The sequence below is a fragment of the Hypomesus transpacificus genome, chromosome 11 (genome assembly GCF_021917145.1).
Source record: "Hypomesus transpacificus isolate Combined female chromosome 11, fHypTra1, whole genome shotgun sequence".
Classification (NCBI taxonomy): Eukaryota; Metazoa; Chordata; class Actinopteri; order Osmeriformes; family Osmeridae; genus Hypomesus; species Hypomesus transpacificus.
Window position 1 is genome coordinate 4,165,541 of NC_061070.1, and position 20,153 is coordinate 4,185,693.

Genomic DNA, 20,153 nt, shown 5'->3' on the forward strand with positions numbered 1-20,153 from the left:
CCCTCCTACCCCCTCCCCCTCACCCCCCTCCCCGCCATGTCTCTAAAGACCTTCAAATGATTCTCTGTGCCTTTCGGCTGCAGTGCACTTGGATTTCTGGCAGCCATGTTCAAAAGTCCAACATGGGAAGTGAGAAAAAGGGACAGGGTGGGAGAGGGGGGGCACTGAAGGGGCAAGGCAGGTGAGTTCAGTCAACATCTTTTATTTTTCCCAGTACTAGCCCCTCATCCAAGTCACAGATGCAACTTCAGCGACATATCTGATGTTGAAAGCTAGGGAATATCCCTTACAATACTCAATCATGAAAGGTTGTTTTAAACAAATCAATGTCTACCTGGGCGCACACTGCGCCAAAAAGTTCATCCTCATGCATGCAAATGCCACGTGTCCTTTAATAAGCTGCATTGAAAAAGAGGGCTTTGAAAGGCCACACCTTTATTCAAGGTGATATGGTGTTAAATCTAAGGGCCACAACATGTCTCTGCAAGCCCTCATCCATATCCCACAGACGTTCCACACGAAACACCCCCCTCTGCTCGACAAACGTCTCAAACAGGTGCAGCCCGCCCCCCACCCCGAAGTAGTGGGTCTTGGTGGCCAGGTAGACCAGCCCCTCCTGTGCCAAGAGCCCCTGGAGAGTGTCGTGGAGAGCCGGGTAGTAGGCTGTGTTGTAAATTGTTTCAGAGGTGAATATGATGTCATATTTAGGGGACGGATCTTCCCTCAGGACTAGTGGCAGATAAGTCCTCCAGTCTCCAGAGAAAAGACGACACCGGGATAGCTTGGAATCCGGGGAAGGTTCCAGGGCTCTCTTCTTAGGTGGTGGTGGGCTGTTCTCTGTGTTCTTCTCCACTTCTCCCTCTCCTTTCTTTTCCCTTCCTGCCCTCTTCTCCTCCTCTACCTCTCTGTCGCTTTCCTCTCTCGTTCGTTTTTCACTTCCCTTCTTGTCGTCGTCCTCTTCCTCACTCTCCTCCACATCTCCTTCCCCCTCGTGGCAGTTTATCAGCACGTTAGGCAATGTGAGCTGTTCTATGACTGTGCTGTTATAGTCCTGGAAGTGGACCAGCCTGGCTCCCCTCTTCAGAGCCACTATACCCAGCAGCCCCGCCCCACAGCCCAGGTCCAGGACCCTCTTCCCCGCGAATGTCTCTCCCTCCCTGTCCACCAGCTCCAGCAGGTCATAGGTGCACTCCCACACCTTCAGCCCACCCTCGTACACCCCCGAGATGAGGTCCGATCTCTGAGCGGCGGTGCGGGACAGGATGCTCTCCCCATCCTCCCTCTCTCCGGCTGTCCTCTCGAACACTGACTCATTCAGGAAGTGGAGAGGAGGGAGCGCTCCAATCGTAATGGTCTCAGAAACGGCGTCCTCAAGGAGGGAGTGAGGCTCCACGGGGAGGAGGTGTTCCACAGCCTCTTTAACTGGTTCTGCTGGACTGCTGCTGACAGCTTTCTCCTACAACACATCACATATAACAAGGGATAGTAATTCAAACATGGATTTAAATGGTTTGGTTTAAATTACAATTCTTCTCAAAGATCAGCCAGCCTACAATACAAACGGTATCAGCCTAAAGCACTTGCCCCCTCTTGTGGTCACACTGTTAAACGTGCACTTTACTTTTAAGCTAGCCTAACATATATCATATAGCCTTCAAATTTAATTGTAACGCTTCACAAATGAGTGAAAATGCTTCAGCTCCAGACCCAATATTAAACTCGTGACAACAACGTGAATAGTGACACATTTGTAAAGTTAACGAACTGTTATCTTTCCAGTGTGAGACAAGCTAGCTAACTCGTATGTGTTGTCTACTAGCTAGCATTCACTTACAGGTTTAGCTGCGCATTTATGCTTCCCATTCTGGCCTTCATTTTGAGTAACGTCACTGTTCTCGTCAGACTGGCTTTTTGCTTCTTTCTGCACATCGAAGTTGAAACTGAATGACATTGCAATAAAAGAGATAGATAAAGCTACCTGCTGCCAGTAACATGTGACACATCCACATGGACAAGGAACTAGAAAACTACAACCCCCAGAGGTACTGGTATGTCAAAAATTGAAAAACCACAATCTACCATGATACAACTCGGCACTGCGCAAGCGTGTTTATTGAAAACTTTCATGATAGGCTAAGGACGGATCTAGCATTGTGGTTTTGCATTATTTTCATCATTTGGAAACTACATCCCAATTAAAATCTGTACCATGGCGTGCAAGGATGTGTCTTTTCACACAACTGAAGTGCGATCCTAGAAAAGTATGTAAATGTATGTGCGCATCTGGAATGTACAGCGGTTTCTAATAATCTGTGTTGCTCGACAAAACATTTGGTGTGCTGACAGGGTAGATTATGCGTTTAAAAAAACGGGATTACATTGGGTTTTGTGCGATTCAGTGCAGCCAAATGGATGAATATGTATTCTTTTATTCGACTGAAATGTTTTCTTACCGATGCTTGAAAAACAAAAAAAACACAACCAAAATAATTATTATGTGGAGGTGCGCTCAAATTCTGCCGAGTAACTCCACCCGGGCTACTCCTCCCGGCTAGCCTTTGACTGGAATGAAGAAAAGCCTCTTCAATTGCAGGTAGTGTGTTGGGCAATCGAATTGCCTGCCTCGCTAGCTTCACTTCGGTAAGACTATTGTATCTTTATGGTGTGACTGACAGATGACAGATACGCATGTTTAGATGTTACAGATCTGAGTTTGTGGGTGCATTGTTATCGTGTGTGTGTTTTTGTGTAGGTGTGAATTCCAGGAGCAGAATGAGGCTGTGCCCCAGCTCTGTGCTCCTGTTCCTACGCTGGGTGCGGTTGCGTATGTGTACCCGTAGGGGGCGTAGCAGGTTGCCCCTGTGGCTGAGGGAGAGATGGGCCTACCTCAGACTGCTGGTCCACTCCCTCTGCTTCAACTCTCTAACCAACTCAGATGTGGTCTTTGACTCGCTGTTCGAACCTGTTTTCTGGTTGGTCGATTACGTCACACGATGGTTTGGAATGGTGAGTTTGTGTTTGTGTTTAGGAGTCAGGTGGCTGAGCGGTTAGGGAATCGGGCTTGTAATCAGAAGGTTGCCGGTTCGATTCCTGGCCGTGCGAAATGACGTTGTGTCCTAGGGCAAGGCACTCCTGTACTTACTGTAAGTCGCTCTGGATAAGCTAAAAGACTAAATGTAAATGTGTTTGTTTGTGTTTACTGTCGCTAATTGCACCCTTTAATATGAGAATGCAAACAGGTGAAGGTGTGTCGGAACTATATTTTGTGTTCCTCTTTGAAACAAAACTTTACTTATCTTCCCTACCCCCCCCCCCCCCCCCTTTCCCTTTCCCTTCCCCTTGTTCTCTCTCTGTCTCTCTTTCCCTCAGGTCTTTGTGTTCCTTGTGGTGATCCTGACAAGCTCCATCCTGCTGATAGCTTACTTGATTTTGATACCTATGGTTCTGACTACCTACTCTCCACCCTGGATCGCTTGGCATATCTGCTATGGACACTGGAACCTGGTCATGATCGTCTTCCACTACTACAAAGCCACTAAGACAGCCCCTGGGTACCCACCCACGGTAAGGAATCAGTCCATCTTTCGACCAGTCATCAGTCGTAATTCATGCAAAACATTTCATGCAGAAAAGGGTTTCTTGTCATATAAAATAATTTAGCAGACTCTTTAATCTTAAAGGTTCCATGACATGAAAATTTCACTTAAGCAGGTTATTGAACATTAATGAGTTCCCCTTGCCTGCCTTTGGTCCCGCAGTGGCTAAACATTTTGATAGGTGTAAACTACGGTGGCCCTGAAGTGCAAACCACACCCCCTAATATGAGTACATCCCCCAAATGAAAATACTCCCCCCCAATACGAGTCAACTCCCCCCAAATCGGATGACTTGTTCACCTCCCCCCAATACAAAAACGCGCTCCCCCCCCAATACGAGTCAACTCCCCCCAAATCGGATGACTTGTTCACCTCCCCCCAATACAAAAACGCGCTCCCCCAAATGGAAAACGACATTACATTAACTCAAAAACACATTACATCTGAACAACTCTGAACGGAAAGGGTAGGTACTACACTTTAGCGCTGATTGGATGCAGTAGGCTAACTGACAAGAAATAAGAAATTGATTGACAGAAGTACAAAATGCAATAGCCTGACAGAGTTACATGCACCAGAACATTTATTTGGGTATCGAAGCATGTAGCATAGGCTATGTATGCAAAAGCATAAATTGCAGTGTTAAACGTAAACATCGATAGCCAAACAACTAGTCCACGTAACTCTGTCATTATCATGAACTTAATCGTTTTGATTGGAAGGAAAGAGGAAACATTAATGTTTACAATTCAGAGTCAATACACTACTCTTTATTTTAATCAGGGTCATTCCTATGAAATAATCTTAGATCTGCTGTTAACGTTTCACAATATGTAGCCTGTGCGCACGCTAAAAACGCAGTTGAAGGAAGCAGGACTTTTCAGAAGAAAAAACTAATAGTCCACTACAGAAGAATTAAATGCCACAATGACAGGGTAATGTGGACCAGGATAGTTGTTTGGCTATCGATTTTTACATTTAACTCAAAATACTTTTGCCTAAGTAGCCTACTATTTGCTACATTCTTCGATAGCCAAACAAATGTTTTGGTGCACGTAACTCTGCCAGGCTATTGCATTTTGTACTTCTGTCGATTAATTTCTTATTTCTTGTTAGTTAGCCTACTGCATCCAATCAGCGCTAAAGTGTAGTACCTACCCTTTCCGTTCAGAGTTAATGTAATGTGTTTTTGAGTTCATGTAATGTCGTTTTCCATTTGGGGGAGCGCGTTTTTGTATTGGGGGGAGGTGAACAAATCATCCGATTTGGGGGGAGTTGACTCGTATTGGGGGGGAGCAGGTTTTTGTATTGGGGGGAGGTGAACAAGTCATCCGATTTGGGGGGAGTTGACTCGTATTGGGGGGGAGTATTTTCATTTGGGGGATGTACTCATATTAGGGGGTGTGGTTTGCACTTCAGGGCCACCGTAGTAAACCAAGCCTTTGAGAAAATGAAAGCTTAAATGCTCGGTTTTGAAAATCTTGTCCTTATGGTGTCATGAGAGGGAAGGTTACCTCCCCCTTTCTCTGCTTTGCCCGCACAGAGAATTTGGCCCACCAAAAAGAAAATGAGCTACGACCGTGCGAACGTGATATTGGTTTTTCCTCGAGAGACATCATTGCTTGCAAACCACCGAAGCATGGCAGTTAGCCCCGCCTCTTTCTTCCTCATAGCATTTAAAGATACAGAAACGGCACGTCCTGAGGAAAGCTCATTGTGGGACTGCTCGTAGTGGCTGTTATTCTGCACCCAGGCTGAATTTCAGCAAAGAGACTTCAGATACAGTATTAGGGGACCACTAAGGCCTATATAAAAGCATCCAAAAACAGCATGTCATGGGATCTTTAAGTGACATGCAAAGTATGTCAAAAGTATGTCAGTTCTAACAGTGTTGCAGTAGTTAATGCAGAGGACCTGTGGTTACAAAACACAGTGCAGCATCAGCATTGTACACATTGAGTTGGATCACAGGAGAAGAGGATACCCCACTGCAGCCCTGTAGAGAAAAGTACACAACATCCACTCAGCTTCTATCCTCATGCAAACCTTTAATCTTTTTAAGGTGAAAAACGATGTTCCGTTTGTGTCCGTCTGTAAGAAGTGCATCATTCCTAAACCAGCCAGGACTCACCACTGTGGGATTTGCAACACGTAAGGCGTCAGCTTCTCTACTGGTTACCTGGGTTGGATATGGTGAAAGGTTAAAGGTCACCAGACATGGGAAGATCAGTTTGTCGTTTTACTTGCTTCTTACCCAAAACCTTTCTCCTACAGGTGCATTCTGAAAATGGACCACCACTGTCGTATCCTTGTCAATGAGTCACCAAGCAAGCAACAGTCCTGAGTTTGCTGCTCACACAATACGATCAAAGATGTCTTAATTGGTTGAAAGGATGCATAAAGTATGCTCATGTTGGATACAGCCAGGGTTTTTAAACATTTAGCACAGTAACAATAAGGATAAACACATTGATGAGCTGAAACATTATGACCACTCTTCAAACAAGGGCACGTCAAGGTCTGGGTAGGTAAGATGAGTAAGAAAACAATCACTTGTTGTAGTCAACCTGTAGGATGTTGTAGAAATGGGAAGGAGGAGTCAAGACCTGAGAGCTTTAAGTGCCAAATTGTCATGGCCAGACGACGCTCCTGGTGGTCAGTGGTGAGTAACTACCGCCAGTCGTCCAAGGGACAAACCACAAACTGGCAACAGGGTGTTGGGAATCCCTGGCTCATTGTTGTGCGATTGCAACAAAGGCTATCCTGTCTGGTCCGAACCAACAAAAGATCTGCTGTGGCACAAATCACAGAAAATGTAAATTATGGTTTGTTTGGGGCTGCGTAGCCGCAGACTGGTCAGAGTCCCCGTAGTGACCCCTTTTCACCGTCGAAAGAGCCTACAATGGGCACACAAGGATCAGAGCTGGACCTTGGAACAGTGGAAGATGGTCACCTGGTACGATGAGTCCCTTTTTTCTACATCACGTGGATGGTCGTGAAATATGTGCACCGTTTACCTGGGGAGGCGATGGCACCAGGGTGCACTATTGGAAGACGACAAGTCACTAGAGGGAGTGTGATTTTCTCTGCAATGTTCTGCAGGAATAACTCCTAGTCTGGCCATTCTTTCAGTGGGATTCCCTGTTGTCTCTGGCCACTTTCAGCAGGATAATGCACCCTGCCACCTGTACACATTGTTTGGGAATGGTTTGAGGAAAATGATGAAGGATTCAAGTTGATTTGTGATGCACTTGTTTTGGCGTCCATTGAAAGACCAACAGCATATCCAGCAGGTGGTCATAATGTTTTATTTCATTAGTGTGTAAATACACATACAGTATACTGCGTAGTTGCGCATTAGAGTAGTTCTCCTAAAGCAGTACTCCAGGCATGTCTGAGTGTTTTGTGTGTAGCTTATATCTTTCACTTCAATGCCGTCATTCTTCTCAAACCAGTTGGTCATTCACTTTGACGGGAATGTTGTTCTGCGTCCGACGCAATCGTTATCAAGATTTGCCGAAACCACAGCAATAGAAACCTAAATGTAAACATGTCACACAAATAACCATATGAATTGTAGATGTTGAGTAATGATCATTCTGTTTCCTTCCTAACAGTAATGGTTTTGTGATTGTTCCTCCTTCGATTCTACATGGCAATGTATTCACTTAGCAGATGCTTTTATCCGAGTGACATACAAATAGTTAATAAACATGTGCAGGCCTTAACTCCAGCACCTGTGCAGCCTGGTTAAATAACTGCGTGGGCCATTTAAACCACCGCTACTTTTTCTGCTTCTGCCTCTTCATGACGATGGGCTGTGTTTACTGCAGCATCAGTGGGAGGAACCTGTTCATGGATGCATACAGCGCTATAGAGGTGAGAATCACACACACTCAAACACACACACACACACACAGCAGGAGGATGTTTTGCCCATATGTTTGACTGTGAAATTTGTGTGTAGCGCTTTAAACATATGGATGCAGAGAAACCAGGAGTACCAGTAACTGGGATGGGACCACTCATAGGAATCCTTCCCCCTGGGCAGGTAATATCCTCACTCTCTGTCTCTCCCCACTCTCCGTCTCTCCCCTCCTTTCATGTGCACTGAGATTGTGGATGTTCTTGTTCTGTTGCTGTCCTTCAGACTAACTACCAGACGCCTGCACCTCCCTACACCTTCAAGGAAAAGATGTTTCACAAGAGCATCATCTACATGTGGGTTCTGACCAGGTGGGCCCCACTGCGCCGTATGCTCTACACGGATGCTGCATAACTTTATAGAGGAGTGGTGTTATTGTATGTATTGTAACAACATCTTTAAATAGTACTCTCTGAGAAAGGAAATCAAGCTCATACTACCCCTGTAGTGTTTGGAATTCTGATCTGGTGCCAGTGAGAAAGCACTTGTGTGCATACTACACCAATAGTATCTTCAATTTTAATTGGGTAACAGCCAGTAAAAGCTTGTGTGATTGGTTGCAGCACAGTGGCAGTTACCTTGGGAGGCCTGACTATATGGCACGCAGTGCTCATATCTAGAGGCGAGACCAGCATAGAGAGACACATCAACAGCAAAGAGACCCAACGCTTGGCTAAAAGAGGCAGGGTGAGGACACACACACACACACTGTTGGTTTAAATAACAGTATTAGGCCCTATTTTGACACCTCATTGATTTAATCGCCAATTTTCTGTTTTTCTCGCTCTTCAGGTGTACAAAAACCCCTTTGATTACGGCCGCTTGAACAACTGGAAGGTGTTCTTTGGTGTAGAGAGACGAAGGTGAGCTGCCTCTGCTGGCCTTTACAGGGCCCCTCACATGAACCCATCAATACATACTCATTCTCCCTCCCTTTGTCTTTCTTCTCCCTGTTTACTTGCATCCCTCCATTTGTCTCCACTGTCGCTCTCTTCCTCCCTTTTTCGTCTCTGCAGACATTGGTTGACACGGGTGCTCCTGCCCTCAGGACACACCCCTCAGGGAAACGGCATGACCTGGGACATTTATCCAATCAAAAAGGAGATGATGCCAGTATGACCCCTGACTCCACAGACTCCTCCTGCTCCTACTCCCAGAAGCCACTGCTCCTTTCAGCCAGCCTAGTGAACTCCCTGACGGCTAACAATGTGGGTTTGGGCTGGAGAGCAAGGAGACCAGCAAGGGCTACTTCCATTCACAGAGGCAAAGAGATTGGGAGAGAGAGATAACAAGAGAATATTGTGACCAAGATGAAATGTGGGAGAAAGAAATCTTGCAGACATAGAGAACATTATCTTTGTTGCTACTTCCAAGTCTGACCATTGCAGAAGTAGAGACACATCTGGATTTAGATGGCATTTTTTATAAGAGAAATGTTCTCCCAGTATTGAGGCTGTGGATTTAATTCCTGCAGGGGCCGTTATTGACCAAGCCCAGTGCAACTCTACTGGTCTTCCCGATTGCTTTCTTTCAGCACAGCCCAGCACAGCCCAGCACAGCACAGCACAGCACTCCATAATACTTCTCAATTATGTTATGTTGACTGTCTGATTGCCAACACCTGAATGAAGCTGTGCTTTCTTGAAACCTTACCGCAGATTTGTTTTTACATGTGTCTTTAAATAAAAGGAATACTTTTTATCATATTTCACAAATGTTTTGTTTTTGCTGTTGCTCGCTCGCTCACTCACACACACACACACACACACACACACACACACACACACACACACACACACACACTGTATGGTGGTAGTCTGACTCAAACACAACTATGTTCTTACATTTACATTTATTTATTTAGCAGACGCTTTTATCCAAAGCGACTTCCAAGAGAGAGCTTTACAAAAGAGCATAGGTCACTGATCATAACAACGAGGTAGTCCCAAACATTGCAAGCAGCCAAAACATGAAGCTTACATTGTGAAAAACTAAACAAGTGCCAAAGGGCAGACCCCTACATGCAGTTAAACAAGTTACAAATGTAAACAACATGAGCCCCAAAAAGTGCAAGACTGTACCTGTAGAAGAACAATCAACAGCAAAATATTTCAGAGCGAGTACAAGAGTTCAAAAGTTAACTTCATTATAGCTAACCTACAAGAGCAACAAGTCTCTCAATGTTCTGGGGTGTTTGGTCAGGCAGCCATGACAGACAAAGGATTAGAAGAGATTAGTTTTATCTATGATCTACACACTCATACCAACCAATATACCAACCTAGACTGAGAGAGAGAAAGTGAAACACACACACACACACACACAAACACACCACCAAGCTCCTTTCAAGTCTCCAGCAGAGGTTGATATTGGACAAGTGGTTGTGTGGCTCAATAATTATTCATAGAAATTGAGTCCTGGCTCTTGGTTAGATTAGAGAAAAATATAATGACAAAAATAATGTTTGTCTTAAATTGAATCAAACTGTATTTGTTGGTTATAGCCCTTTTTACAATGTCACAGAGGGCTTTACATTCGCCCATTGAACACCGAATAGTAATACATTTTCATTAAACAGATTCATTTGAATATACACAATAGAATGTAATAGTTTATATAAGAAATACGATTTTTGCAATAGCATCATTGGATGCTTCTTGTGGATTCTAACTGGTGCCAGGTTGGCTGTGGCCTTGCGCTTGCGTATCAGATTAGCTTGGCCCTGAGTCAAACCAGAGGGATTTGAGGATGCTGCAAACAAACTGCATGTAGGAGGATTGTGGTGATGAAGCCTCCAACTAGGTTCTTACCATAGTTTTGGGAGGATTTTGGAAACATATTGTATGTTGAACTAGCACTCTTCACACCTAATAGAATAGAGCTAGATTTTGTTTGGACGCCTGGTTTGTCCGTGGGACCACTGAGTTTGAAAGCAAGGCTACACATTGTCCGAAAGGTGACACCACTAGTTGACTCGTTCTCTTCCACGTACCGACTGGTTCCTGTCATAACTTAAGCAGAGATCGGATGTGGCAAGCCAACTGCAGACGAATGCATAACATAGCAGAATGGATCTCAGGTAGGCAAAAATATGTAGTAGGCTATATCGGTGATATCCAAAAACTCTTGTTTCAATACTGTTGGCTGCTTAGCTAGCTACAGTAGCTAAAGTTTGCTAGTTTAGAAATGTAGCTAAAGTATTCAAGGCATTCAAGAATTACTGCATTTTCACGCATTTTTAATTATTTATATTATGTGCAACTATGTGTTTAAGGATAGTTTTTATTGAGTAAATGTAAGTAACATTGGATTGACGAGGGAGATTGCCCTGAATTGATCCTTGTCAGATTAACGTTGCTGTGGTGACAGTCAAGTGGATTTACATGTGACAGTGCAGGCTTGACAGTGCAGTCCAACTAAGTCTTCACAGTCATTCTCATAAAGTTTCAGATCGTGTATCACATTCATGTTTGTGTCGGTTAATTCACAGCATCCCCATCCAACATTATGGTTACAATGGCAAACTAATTAGATATATTAAAATCATATTATGGTTTCTGTCAATGCCATTTATTTAGCTTTACCAACCTCAACTGTGGTGGTTATTAGTAGAAGATTGTTAGTGATCCGATGTATTGGGCTGTAGGATCTGTCATGGGTGGGTGTGTTGGACGGAACCGCATGGACGGACAAGGAGGGACGGCTCAAAACACTGCTAGGACCAGAAAACGTGGAGGTAAGATGCTCTGATATAACGTCAGTTTATCCCTCACAAATCCCCACCCCAGCTCTAACAGAGCTGCAAAACAACGTTGCCCAGTAACTTCTCACCTGTGGCCAATTACATACTTATTTCAAATCTAAAAATATTTAAAAAAGTTATTTGGGCACTGTTGTATGTTGAGAAGATGTAAGCAAGATGGGCTTTGAAGCAGGAGGGAATTTGGGCTGGTCAAGATAATTCAGGGCTAGTTTGTGTGCGTGCGTGTGTGTGTTTTGGGGGGGACGTACCAAATGTCTTAAGACTAAATGTCTTAGTCTTGTTCCTGCATGAATGGATTCATGCTACACTGGGCTAACAGTGTCCACCTGTAATATTTACTTTAACTCGTTCTGCTGATGCTACAGTAAACGCATTAAAGCAGTCTTCCCCTCATAATGACATGACCCAGGTTCATTCTAAAGATAGCATACTAGTCTGGACAACAACTTTCAGAAATAGTCTTACGGTAATAATAACACCTGTTCTTTAGAAAAGCCACTAAGAAACAACTCCCAATCTTCAGGTTTATAATAGTGCTGTCAGTTTAACGCGTTATTAACGGCGTTAACGCAAACCCAAATTAACGGCGTCAATTTTTTTATCGCGCGATTAACGCTCTTTTTGGCCTAGCAAACTTTGTAGTTTTTTTTCACATGCTGTTGCAACAACTACCGAAGTTAGAAAAACTACAACACCACACCGGATCTAGCTAGACCGGAAACAAAACAACAGGCACGCCACACACTTGTTTGGCTTGCGATCTGGCTAAAGCGTAGTAGCAGAGCCCGTTTACGGATATGAGACATTCTCTGGTAGTAGGTTAACGTTACGTTTTGAGTTGATGGCGAGCGCGAGACGCCGAAATGGATGCCAATAAGATTCTGAATGGAAAGTTTACTTTTAAAAAGTTGCCAAATGGTTCCATTGACAAGACCAAAGTGATCTGTGTGTTTTGTCGTTGTAAACTGAGCTATCATCGCAGCACGTCCAGTCTGAAATACCACTTGATGGCCAAGCACACAGATGATGCGAATTCTCCGCCCCCTCGTCAAAGCCAGGCGATTGCAATGTTGTTTTCAATAACAAAAAATATTTGCACGAAGCAATCCGAACCACTTTTCCATGTTGATAAGAGCATTACAATTTGAAAAAAGAATGGGACAAAAAGAAATCAAGGGACATTTAGAATAGATACAAATGTGCGATTAATTGTGATTAATCGCGAGTTAACTATGACATTAATGCGATTAATCGCAATTAAACATTTTAATCGTTTGACCGCACTAGTTTATAACTGTTATAGGCTTAAGAGGAGGCTTAGTCAATGTTAAATAGGCTTTTTGACAGGTTGAGTAAATTGTATAAGTAAACAGTTTGTAGAAATGTCACAGCAAGGTACACATGAACATTTATTCACTTAGCCAACACCTTTATCCAAAACGATGTACAAACAGTGCCTAAAGTTGGTACGGCACATCTCCCTGGCAAGAATAGAAGAAGTGCACTGTTCTAAAAGTGTCATCGTGGCTAATGCAAAGGAATATCTATTTACAAGGCATTGCAATAATAGCATCATATCAACTTTATTAATGCATATACAGTATACCTTATGTAATACAAGAATGCAGACAAGAACAACATCACAGTTTGCAAAGTGAGAAGGGGGGAGGTTGTCTGTCAAATTGCGATGAATCCCAGTCTGTCCTCTCTGGGAATCACAGAGCTAAAGTATTGTAAAACTCACTACAGAGCAGCATCACTCATTCACTGTGTTGGAGTAGGAGGACCTCTCTGTTTGTCAGACATGGACCGAGAGTGTTTCATCTCCGAGACCAGGCTTTAACTTCTCTGTGTTTGACCTTTGTGCCGCAAACTCCCCTATAAACAGTCTGCCGCATTGCTGAGCCAGCATGTGTACTGTACTGTCTAGTTCTAGTACATGACTCTACCTAGAAACTGTCAGTGAGGGCTGTCCAAAGAGACAATTATAGTCGTCTGACCAGGCTTTACCTTTCCATCCTCTTGTTTACCACTTTAACCCCTGGTTATTTCTAACCCCTTGCCTCTGAATAACACTGATTGGATTAGGCTTGTTGTGTAAAGCTTTAAGAGTAGCTAGGAGAGCTAACGTGGACTTTAAACGTAACCTATCGTGGTTTTTCTTAACCATCTCCTCCTCCAACATATTGGCCATAAATTGAGCCAGATTTTTTCTTGGATTGCTTATTAGAAGAGGTACGATAATTGACAGGGCGGGTTAGAAGTAACTGGGGAAGTGTCGTGTCACCATAGCCTCCCTGCTGTGGGAAACCACAGCAGATGGTGGGATCTTTCACCTGATTACCTTGACTGCATAACCTCTACTTCACTCAGCGTACACCAGCACCAGCATAACTGCAGTTAGGTTCTGAGAGGAGGACAACTTGACATCATTAGCACATAACGGTGCCTGGAGTCAGGAGTGTCTGAGTTACTGAGAGCATAGCCTCAGCACATCATTCTGAGACACAACAGAAAGCAGGAATTAACAGGAAGTGAATTTGACATCCGACAGAAGCAAGAAACTGAGAAGTCAGGAGCTGAGAGGAGGACAACATGGGAGTAGCTAACTCCAGAGACTACCACACGTATCACCCCTCTCAATCACCCATCAAGGTGGTGCTGAAACGTGAGTCTGGATATATTAAAGCAGTCTTGATTTAAAAAAAGAAAAAATACTGTTTGTTTGTGTACCTTTCTCATTTTATTTTGTCACAGGAACACAGGCACAAAGGCTACACAGAAATGTTAGCCATATTTGTCAAGTGCTAGAAAGGAGATCTTTTTTTACGTTAGCTATGTTATTATAAATCAAAGATCCTTTCTTTCATTAAATTTAGGCAATGTTCCGAAGTCTATAAGCGTCTATTTGAAAAGGAGAAAAAGAGAAGTTTTACTTCTCTTTTGCATAGCTCTGTCACAGACCATCTGTTGTTGTTAAATATAGCCTACCATACAGCAGGTCTCGCTGAGGGAAATATGAAAATATCTGGCTGTTATAAGAGCGTATCAATTTTTTCTTTTTTTGCATCAACAAGGCATTAGGATCATTAATCTTCATGTCTGAAAACCCCTGTTTACAATTACAGTAGAAAAACATCACATCCAACTGGATTAACTTTCCATGGAGTGATCTGACAGGAGATATAGTCAGTGTGCATTATTCTCGAAATATTGTGCGCTATATTTTGTATATAAATTCTATAAACTCTTCTACAACCAAATTATTCTTACATAAGGCACTGAGTAGGGCCTTGTAGTAGTAGTGCTAACTTAGTTTGGCCATTCATCTGTTCATCTGTTGTTGTTTTTTACCAGAGACGCACTCTGTTAATAGGTGCGGCTGCACCAGCAACCTGTATTTCAGAGAGAAGGCTAGGTAGTTGAGGGAGGAATCAATCAAATATTTTCTCTCTGTACCAGCCCACCAGGAGTAAAAAGGTCATATTTAAAAAGTAAATATGGAAATATGAAACATTTTCACTTCAGATTAATTGACAGACTAATGGCATTGGCAGCAACAAGCATGAAACATAATCCATGAGAGTCCTATCACAGGATGCTTTTGGTATGGCAGGATGACTGGATTAAGTAGGTAGTATAATCTGGACTATATAGAGTTCCAGTTGCTCAATCTCTGATCGGCTGTGTTTGGTGTGCCCTTGGCCCTCCCCCTTCTAACAAGGGCATGGCTAATGGATGTAGCTACACTGATTCACTGTGGAACTGGTTTTCTCTTATGAGAAATCTAGGTGAACGTCCTTCTGCTTGTTGACTGCCCATTTGTTGTCTGCTAATTTTCTGACTGCCTGTTGGTTATCTGCCTGGTTTATAGTTATTGCAAAATAAATGTTTGACATTCTGCTTGTGAAAGTTCTCCTAAAACCCCTAAAAAAAAAAGTGTTGTCAGATCATACCTTCCAGAGTGCCTTGTGGTATGACAACATGATTTAGGAAATCCTTCCATGTAGCCCTCGGATCTAATCTGTAGCTAGTAATGAGTTTTGACCTCCTCTCTCTCCTCTGGACTGGTTAGCTGCATGTAGGAGATGAATGACATGAGTGACCAGCCTCATTCAGTTTTTGCCAAAAAGAAGGTGGTGATTAGCACATGAATTGAACACAGACTCACAAAGGAACGTTTTACCACGTGACAGTCATCCTAATCAAGCAAACTGTCCTCTTGTTTGATTGTGTGGTTATCAAATTCACCTGATGTCTGCTTTATTACATTTGACATTTCAGTAATTTAACTGATGCTTTTATCCAAAATGACATACAAAGAGTGTAGGATATAGAAATGGCAGAATAAAATCAAGAATCAGAAGGTTATAGTTCTAACAGTATTTTGGTGGTTGGTTTCTGGCCCGGGGTAGCCCTTTCCCCCTCTGTTTAATCATAGTTATCTAAAACCAGGAAATGTTGTGATATTTGACTGTACCAAGCTATATATCCAAACATGACATTGATTCATCATGACAAACATGACTTGCTCCATTTCAGAATCAGAAAGGGATTTATTCGCCATGAAAGTTTGCACAGACAAGGAATTGCTTTGGCAGGGAGGTGCATACAATAAACAGATAGGAATCTTAAATTTAAATATGTGGTCTAACTATACTAAGGATACATAAACTAGCAATACTAAGTGGAATACAAATAAAATAAAATATACAATAAAATAAAATCTAAGTTGCCATAAAATAAAATCTAAGTTGCCAATTTACAATATAAAATACAAATATTACAGGAATTGAATGTAGTGCAAAATGCAAATTGTTTTAAGACATGAAGTCATTGAAGTCAGTATGAACTCTTGGCCTTGATGAGGAGGCTAACAGCGGAAGGGAAGAAACTGTGGCGTGAGGGCCTTCTGTTTTCCTCAGCCCTGTTTAACTGTGTGCATTGAGTGGTTGTGGAAGTTGTATGTGAAGATGTTGTATCGGAGTCTTGTCCTAGTTGCTTAGTTTGAAATACGCAGGTTCACAGAATTGAGTCCCGTGTCACTGTGTCCACGCAGTTCTCATCTCCCCAAGCCATGCCTTGTGGAACAATGGGGGTTAAATCCTGTTATGTGGTGCCCGATTACTGTCTTTAATCCACTGTGGTGTGTGTGTGTGTGAGCCTGGGTATGTGCGCTTCTTTGTGTGTGTGAACCTGTGTGAGTTACTATGTGTGTGCATGAACCAGTGTGTCCAGGCCTGTGTGTGTTGCTTGTGTGCAATAATCCACTGCACTATAAATAATCACTTTGATTTTCCTCCCTCTGGGAATCAAAATGACCTTCGCAGTACTGTGTCTGCACCCTCATGACTGTTCTGGATGTAGACAGGGCAGAGCAGACTAGAGCAGCTCTCTCGATGTAGACAGGACATAATCATTCCTTTTTAATATTAGATTGTGGGTTTAGAGGCAATGCAGGAGTGTGTCCGTATGTGTGTGTGTGTGGCCCTGCCAGCTGAAGCTCCTTAGTGAGAGGCTTCCCTCTAAGATGAGCCTGTCTGTCCTTGTCTGACCTCCGCTTGGTTTACATGTGTGGTGGACTGTCTCTCATACACTTGTACCTAGTGTTTTTTGTGGTAAAATAGAATAGTTTGAGAATAGTTTGAGGAGATACACACACTCTCTTACACACACTCATACACTCACTCCTCCTCATCTGTGTATGCAGGCATTGAGCAACTAAGCAACCCTAAAACAGTGGTGGGGCTAAAGCCAACCTGGCAACCCACTGGAAGACTGCGGGCAGCAACAAGCAGGTGTTGTTGGACCTGTGCTATTAGCTATCTGACAAATCTGGTTTAGCCTATTTTTACTGTCCTGCTGCCTTTCAATGTGCTATTACATAATTCTTGGCGTGTACTGTAATTCTACTGTCAGTCTTTAAGTCTTAATTCTTGAGAGCTTCATGGCAGATGCTGCTTATCCTTCTAACTCAGGAGTTTCTTCCTGGTCACATTTCAGTTAACGTGCAGAATGTGAAGTTCTGTCTAGCATCTGTCGTACGTGAGAATGTAAGATTTACATTTTAGTCATTTAGCAGACGCTCTTATCCAGAGCGACTTACAGTAAGTACAGGGACATTCTCCCAGAGGCAAGTAGGGTGAAGTGCCTTGCCCAAGGACACAACGTCATTTTGGCTTGGTGGGGAATCGATCCGGCAACATTCTGATTACTAGTCCGACTCCCTCACCGCTCAGCCATCTGACTACCGATTGTGGCTGTCTTCCAGGACTGCCACAACTTTGGAACTGTGAGCTTCTTAATGACTTTGGCCTTTCATGGCTTTTCTGCATTATATTTTAAAAGTGGGCATAAAATACAGTGTTCACACAGTTGGCCTTTAAACGGTTACTCTAACTCTTCAGAACATGTCACTGTTGTCCACAACTTTAGCCTGAACCCTGCATTTCTCTCTCTTACGACAAGATCAAGAAAGTGACTATCGGACTTTATAAAGTCACAACTTGCCTAAATCTAGCTCAGTCCCCAGTTTTGAGGAGATGGTGCCCTCTTTCTCTCCCTGTCCCTCTCTCTCTCCCCTTAGCTCACTCTAGTCTCTCTCCCTCCCTCACACTCTCATTTTCTCTTCTCTCCCTCGTTCTCGGTCAGGACGGAACGAGCCCCTGAAGAAAGAGAGCCCCAAGTGGAAGAGCGAGTATCCCATGACGGAGGGCCAGCTGAGAAGCAAGAGAGATGAATTCTGGGATACGTCCCCGGCGTTCGACGGTCGGAAAGAGATCTGGGACGCGCTTCGAGCTGCAGCGCTGGCGGTCGAGGTCAACGACCTGGAGCTGGCCCAGGCCATCGTAGACGGGGCCTGCATCACGGTGCCGCACGGTGAGGAGATGCTTGTGTGCTCCCCACATACACACACACACACACACACACACACACACACACACACACACACACACTGTAACATGCACGTGCATAAATACCAAACAGAAACACAGAACCCTTTCTTCTGTTCTTTTTTTGTCCTTGTGAAACCATACACTGTACATGAACACACACACACAAATGGGCCTTCTATAACACACGTAGATGAATACAGCGTAAAATAACCCATTCTTCCTTTTGTACACACACACATGAACCTATCTCTCTGCAACACACAAATGAATAACATAGAATTACCCATTCTTCAGAGTTTCCAGAGTCTGGAAGCCTTCATAATTCTCTAAATGTCCCAGTCTGTTGCAGCAGATATCTGTGTGTGTAGCAGATTACTGCCTGGTTACATAATGACCACAGTCACAGGCTGCAGAGAAGGCAGATGTACTGGGCCTGTCCAAGCCTGGCCAGAGCTGGATGGAAAAATCCCCTCTCTAATGTGTATGTAGGTGAAATGCTACCTCCTGCACTTATTTAGGGTTTATCGACAATCCCTTAAAGTCCCTAGTCACACCAAATCACATTACAGTGGTGAACGTTCACAATAATCATGCATTCATTTAGCTGATGCTTTGATCCAAAGCCCCATACAGGGAGGAATTTGAACCTGGGTCTAATGCTCTACTACTGAGAATCTGTTCATTTCTGGTGATTTAAGTTAAATTCCCTGCTTACAGATAAAGCTGAGAACTGGGAGCATGGGAGAGGGCAGAGACAGAGAAGGGATGGTGGTAGGGATTAGAGCTGCTGGTGGGTGACTGACGGTTCTGCCGGCCACTGTGTCCTGCAGGCTTACTGACGGAGAGCTACGACGAGCTGGGCAACCGCTACCAGCTCCCTGCCTACACACTGGCCCCGCCCCTCAACCTCATCAAGGAATGCACCAATGAGACCGAGGCCTCAGATAAGCCTGAGAAGCAAGCCCCTCCTCCTCCTGTCAAACAGGAGTTCCAGCTGAAGGTCCGCCTGTCCTCAGGTATGAGACATGAATACAAACACATGGATGAACAGGCACACACACAAACACACACACACACATCAATACATGCATGAACACAGACATACACACAGACACACATACAAACACACAAATAAATGCATGAACACAGACACACACATACTCACATGAATACACACACACATGTATACATGCATTAATGCAGATGTACACTCACACAACAAATACATGCATGAGCACGCATACACGCACACAAACCTCAAAATTACAACACGTGTATATGTAAGTGTTCATTGGATTAATCCATTCAACACCGACACCTTAGTATTTTTACGTTAATGTTACTGCATGCTGACCAACATCTGGCCCCGCCTCTGCCAGGTAAGGACCTGCGTCTGACGGCCACCATGGCCGACTCCATCTCCCAGCTGAAGAAGCAACTGGAGGTCCAGGAGGACATTGACGCCACCCACCAGAGGTGGTTCTTCTCTGGGAAGCTGCTCACAGACAAGACCCGGCTCCAAGACACCAAGATCCAGAAAGACTTCATCGTCCAAGTCATCGTCAACCCCAACCCTCCTGTCATCGCTACCTAGGGAGGGAGGAAGAGGAAGAGAGAAGGAGTGGGAGGGAGGAAGAATGGGGAGAGGTAGGGGGAGAGTGGGTGGGTGGGAGGGAGGGAATGAAAGAGAAAGGGGGAGGGTGGATGGGAGGGAGGGAGGGCGGGAGGGGGAGATATGAGTTTTATGGTGTGGGAAATGGGACATAAATGCACTTGCAAAGACACACACAGACAAACACACACACCGACACATGTATTGCAATAAAGGAACTTATTGCTGCCATCAGGGCACTAGATTGTTAATGCTACTCCTATCCTGTCTGAGGTCTGGATCTATGCTTGCTACAAAGGAGTCGTGTGTAAATAATTTTGTAACGAGTTCACGTTGTTTACTTTTGTATTACGTCCTCTTT

At 43.9% G+C, this 20,153-nt stretch overlaps 3 protein-coding genes across 7 annotated transcripts; 2 read left to right on the plus strand and 1 right to left on the minus strand.

The window, feature by feature from the left end:
* Positions 1 to 186: 186 nt before the first annotated feature.
* On the minus strand, positions 187 to 2,044 carry mettl18 (methyltransferase like 18). The gene is made up of 2 exons (XM_047030160.1): positions 1,835 to 2,044; positions 187 to 1,456 (listed from the first exon to the last, which is right to left on the minus strand). Exons 1-2 carry the CDS (start codon positions 1,949 to 1,951, stop codon positions 440 to 442), a joined length of 1,134 nt encoding a protein of 377 aa, XP_046886116.1. The 5' UTR covers positions 1,952 to 2,044; the 3' UTR covers positions 187 to 439.
* Positions 2,045 to 2,095: 51 nt separating this feature from the next.
* On the plus strand, positions 2,096 to 9,227 carry zdhhc16a (zinc finger DHHC-type palmitoyltransferase 16a). 4 transcript variants are annotated; one of them, XM_047030152.1, is made up of 11 exons: positions 2,096 to 2,640; positions 2,753 to 3,006; positions 3,370 to 3,564; positions 5,659 to 5,747; positions 5,871 to 5,899; positions 7,342 to 7,475; positions 7,564 to 7,647; positions 7,747 to 7,832; positions 8,085 to 8,208; positions 8,314 to 8,384; positions 8,570 to 9,227. In XM_047030152.1, exons 2-11 carry the CDS (start codon positions 2,773 to 2,775, stop codon positions 8,808 to 8,810), a joined length of 1,287 nt encoding a protein of 428 aa, XP_046886108.1. In that variant the 5' UTR covers positions 2,096 to 2,640; positions 2,753 to 2,772; the 3' UTR covers positions 8,811 to 9,227. The 4 variants fall into 4 exon arrangements, with proteins under 4 accessions (XP_046886108.1, XP_046886107.1, XP_046886109.1 ...); XM_047030151.1 differs by having other exon boundaries at positions 2,096 to 2,261; XM_047030153.1 differs by lacking the exon at positions 2,096 to 2,640 and having other exon boundaries at positions 2,648 to 3,006; positions 8,538 to 9,227.
* Positions 9,228 to 10,251: 1,024 nt separating this feature from the next.
* ubtd1a (ubiquitin domain containing 1a) lies at positions 10,252 to 19,828 on the plus strand. 2 transcript variants are annotated; one of them, XM_047030165.1, is made up of 5 exons: positions 10,252 to 10,600; positions 11,168 to 11,257; positions 17,936 to 18,163; positions 19,011 to 19,196; positions 19,560 to 19,828. In XM_047030165.1, exons 1-5 carry the CDS (start codon positions 10,549 to 10,551, stop codon positions 19,772 to 19,774), a joined length of 771 nt encoding a protein of 256 aa, XP_046886121.1. In that variant the 5' UTR covers positions 10,252 to 10,548; the 3' UTR covers positions 19,775 to 19,828. The 2 variants fall into 2 exon arrangements, with proteins under 2 accessions (XP_046886121.1, XP_046886122.1); XM_047030166.1 differs by lacking the exons at positions 10,252 to 10,600; positions 11,168 to 11,257 and adding an exon at positions 13,266 to 13,952.
* Positions 19,829 to 20,153: the final 325 nt, after the last annotated feature.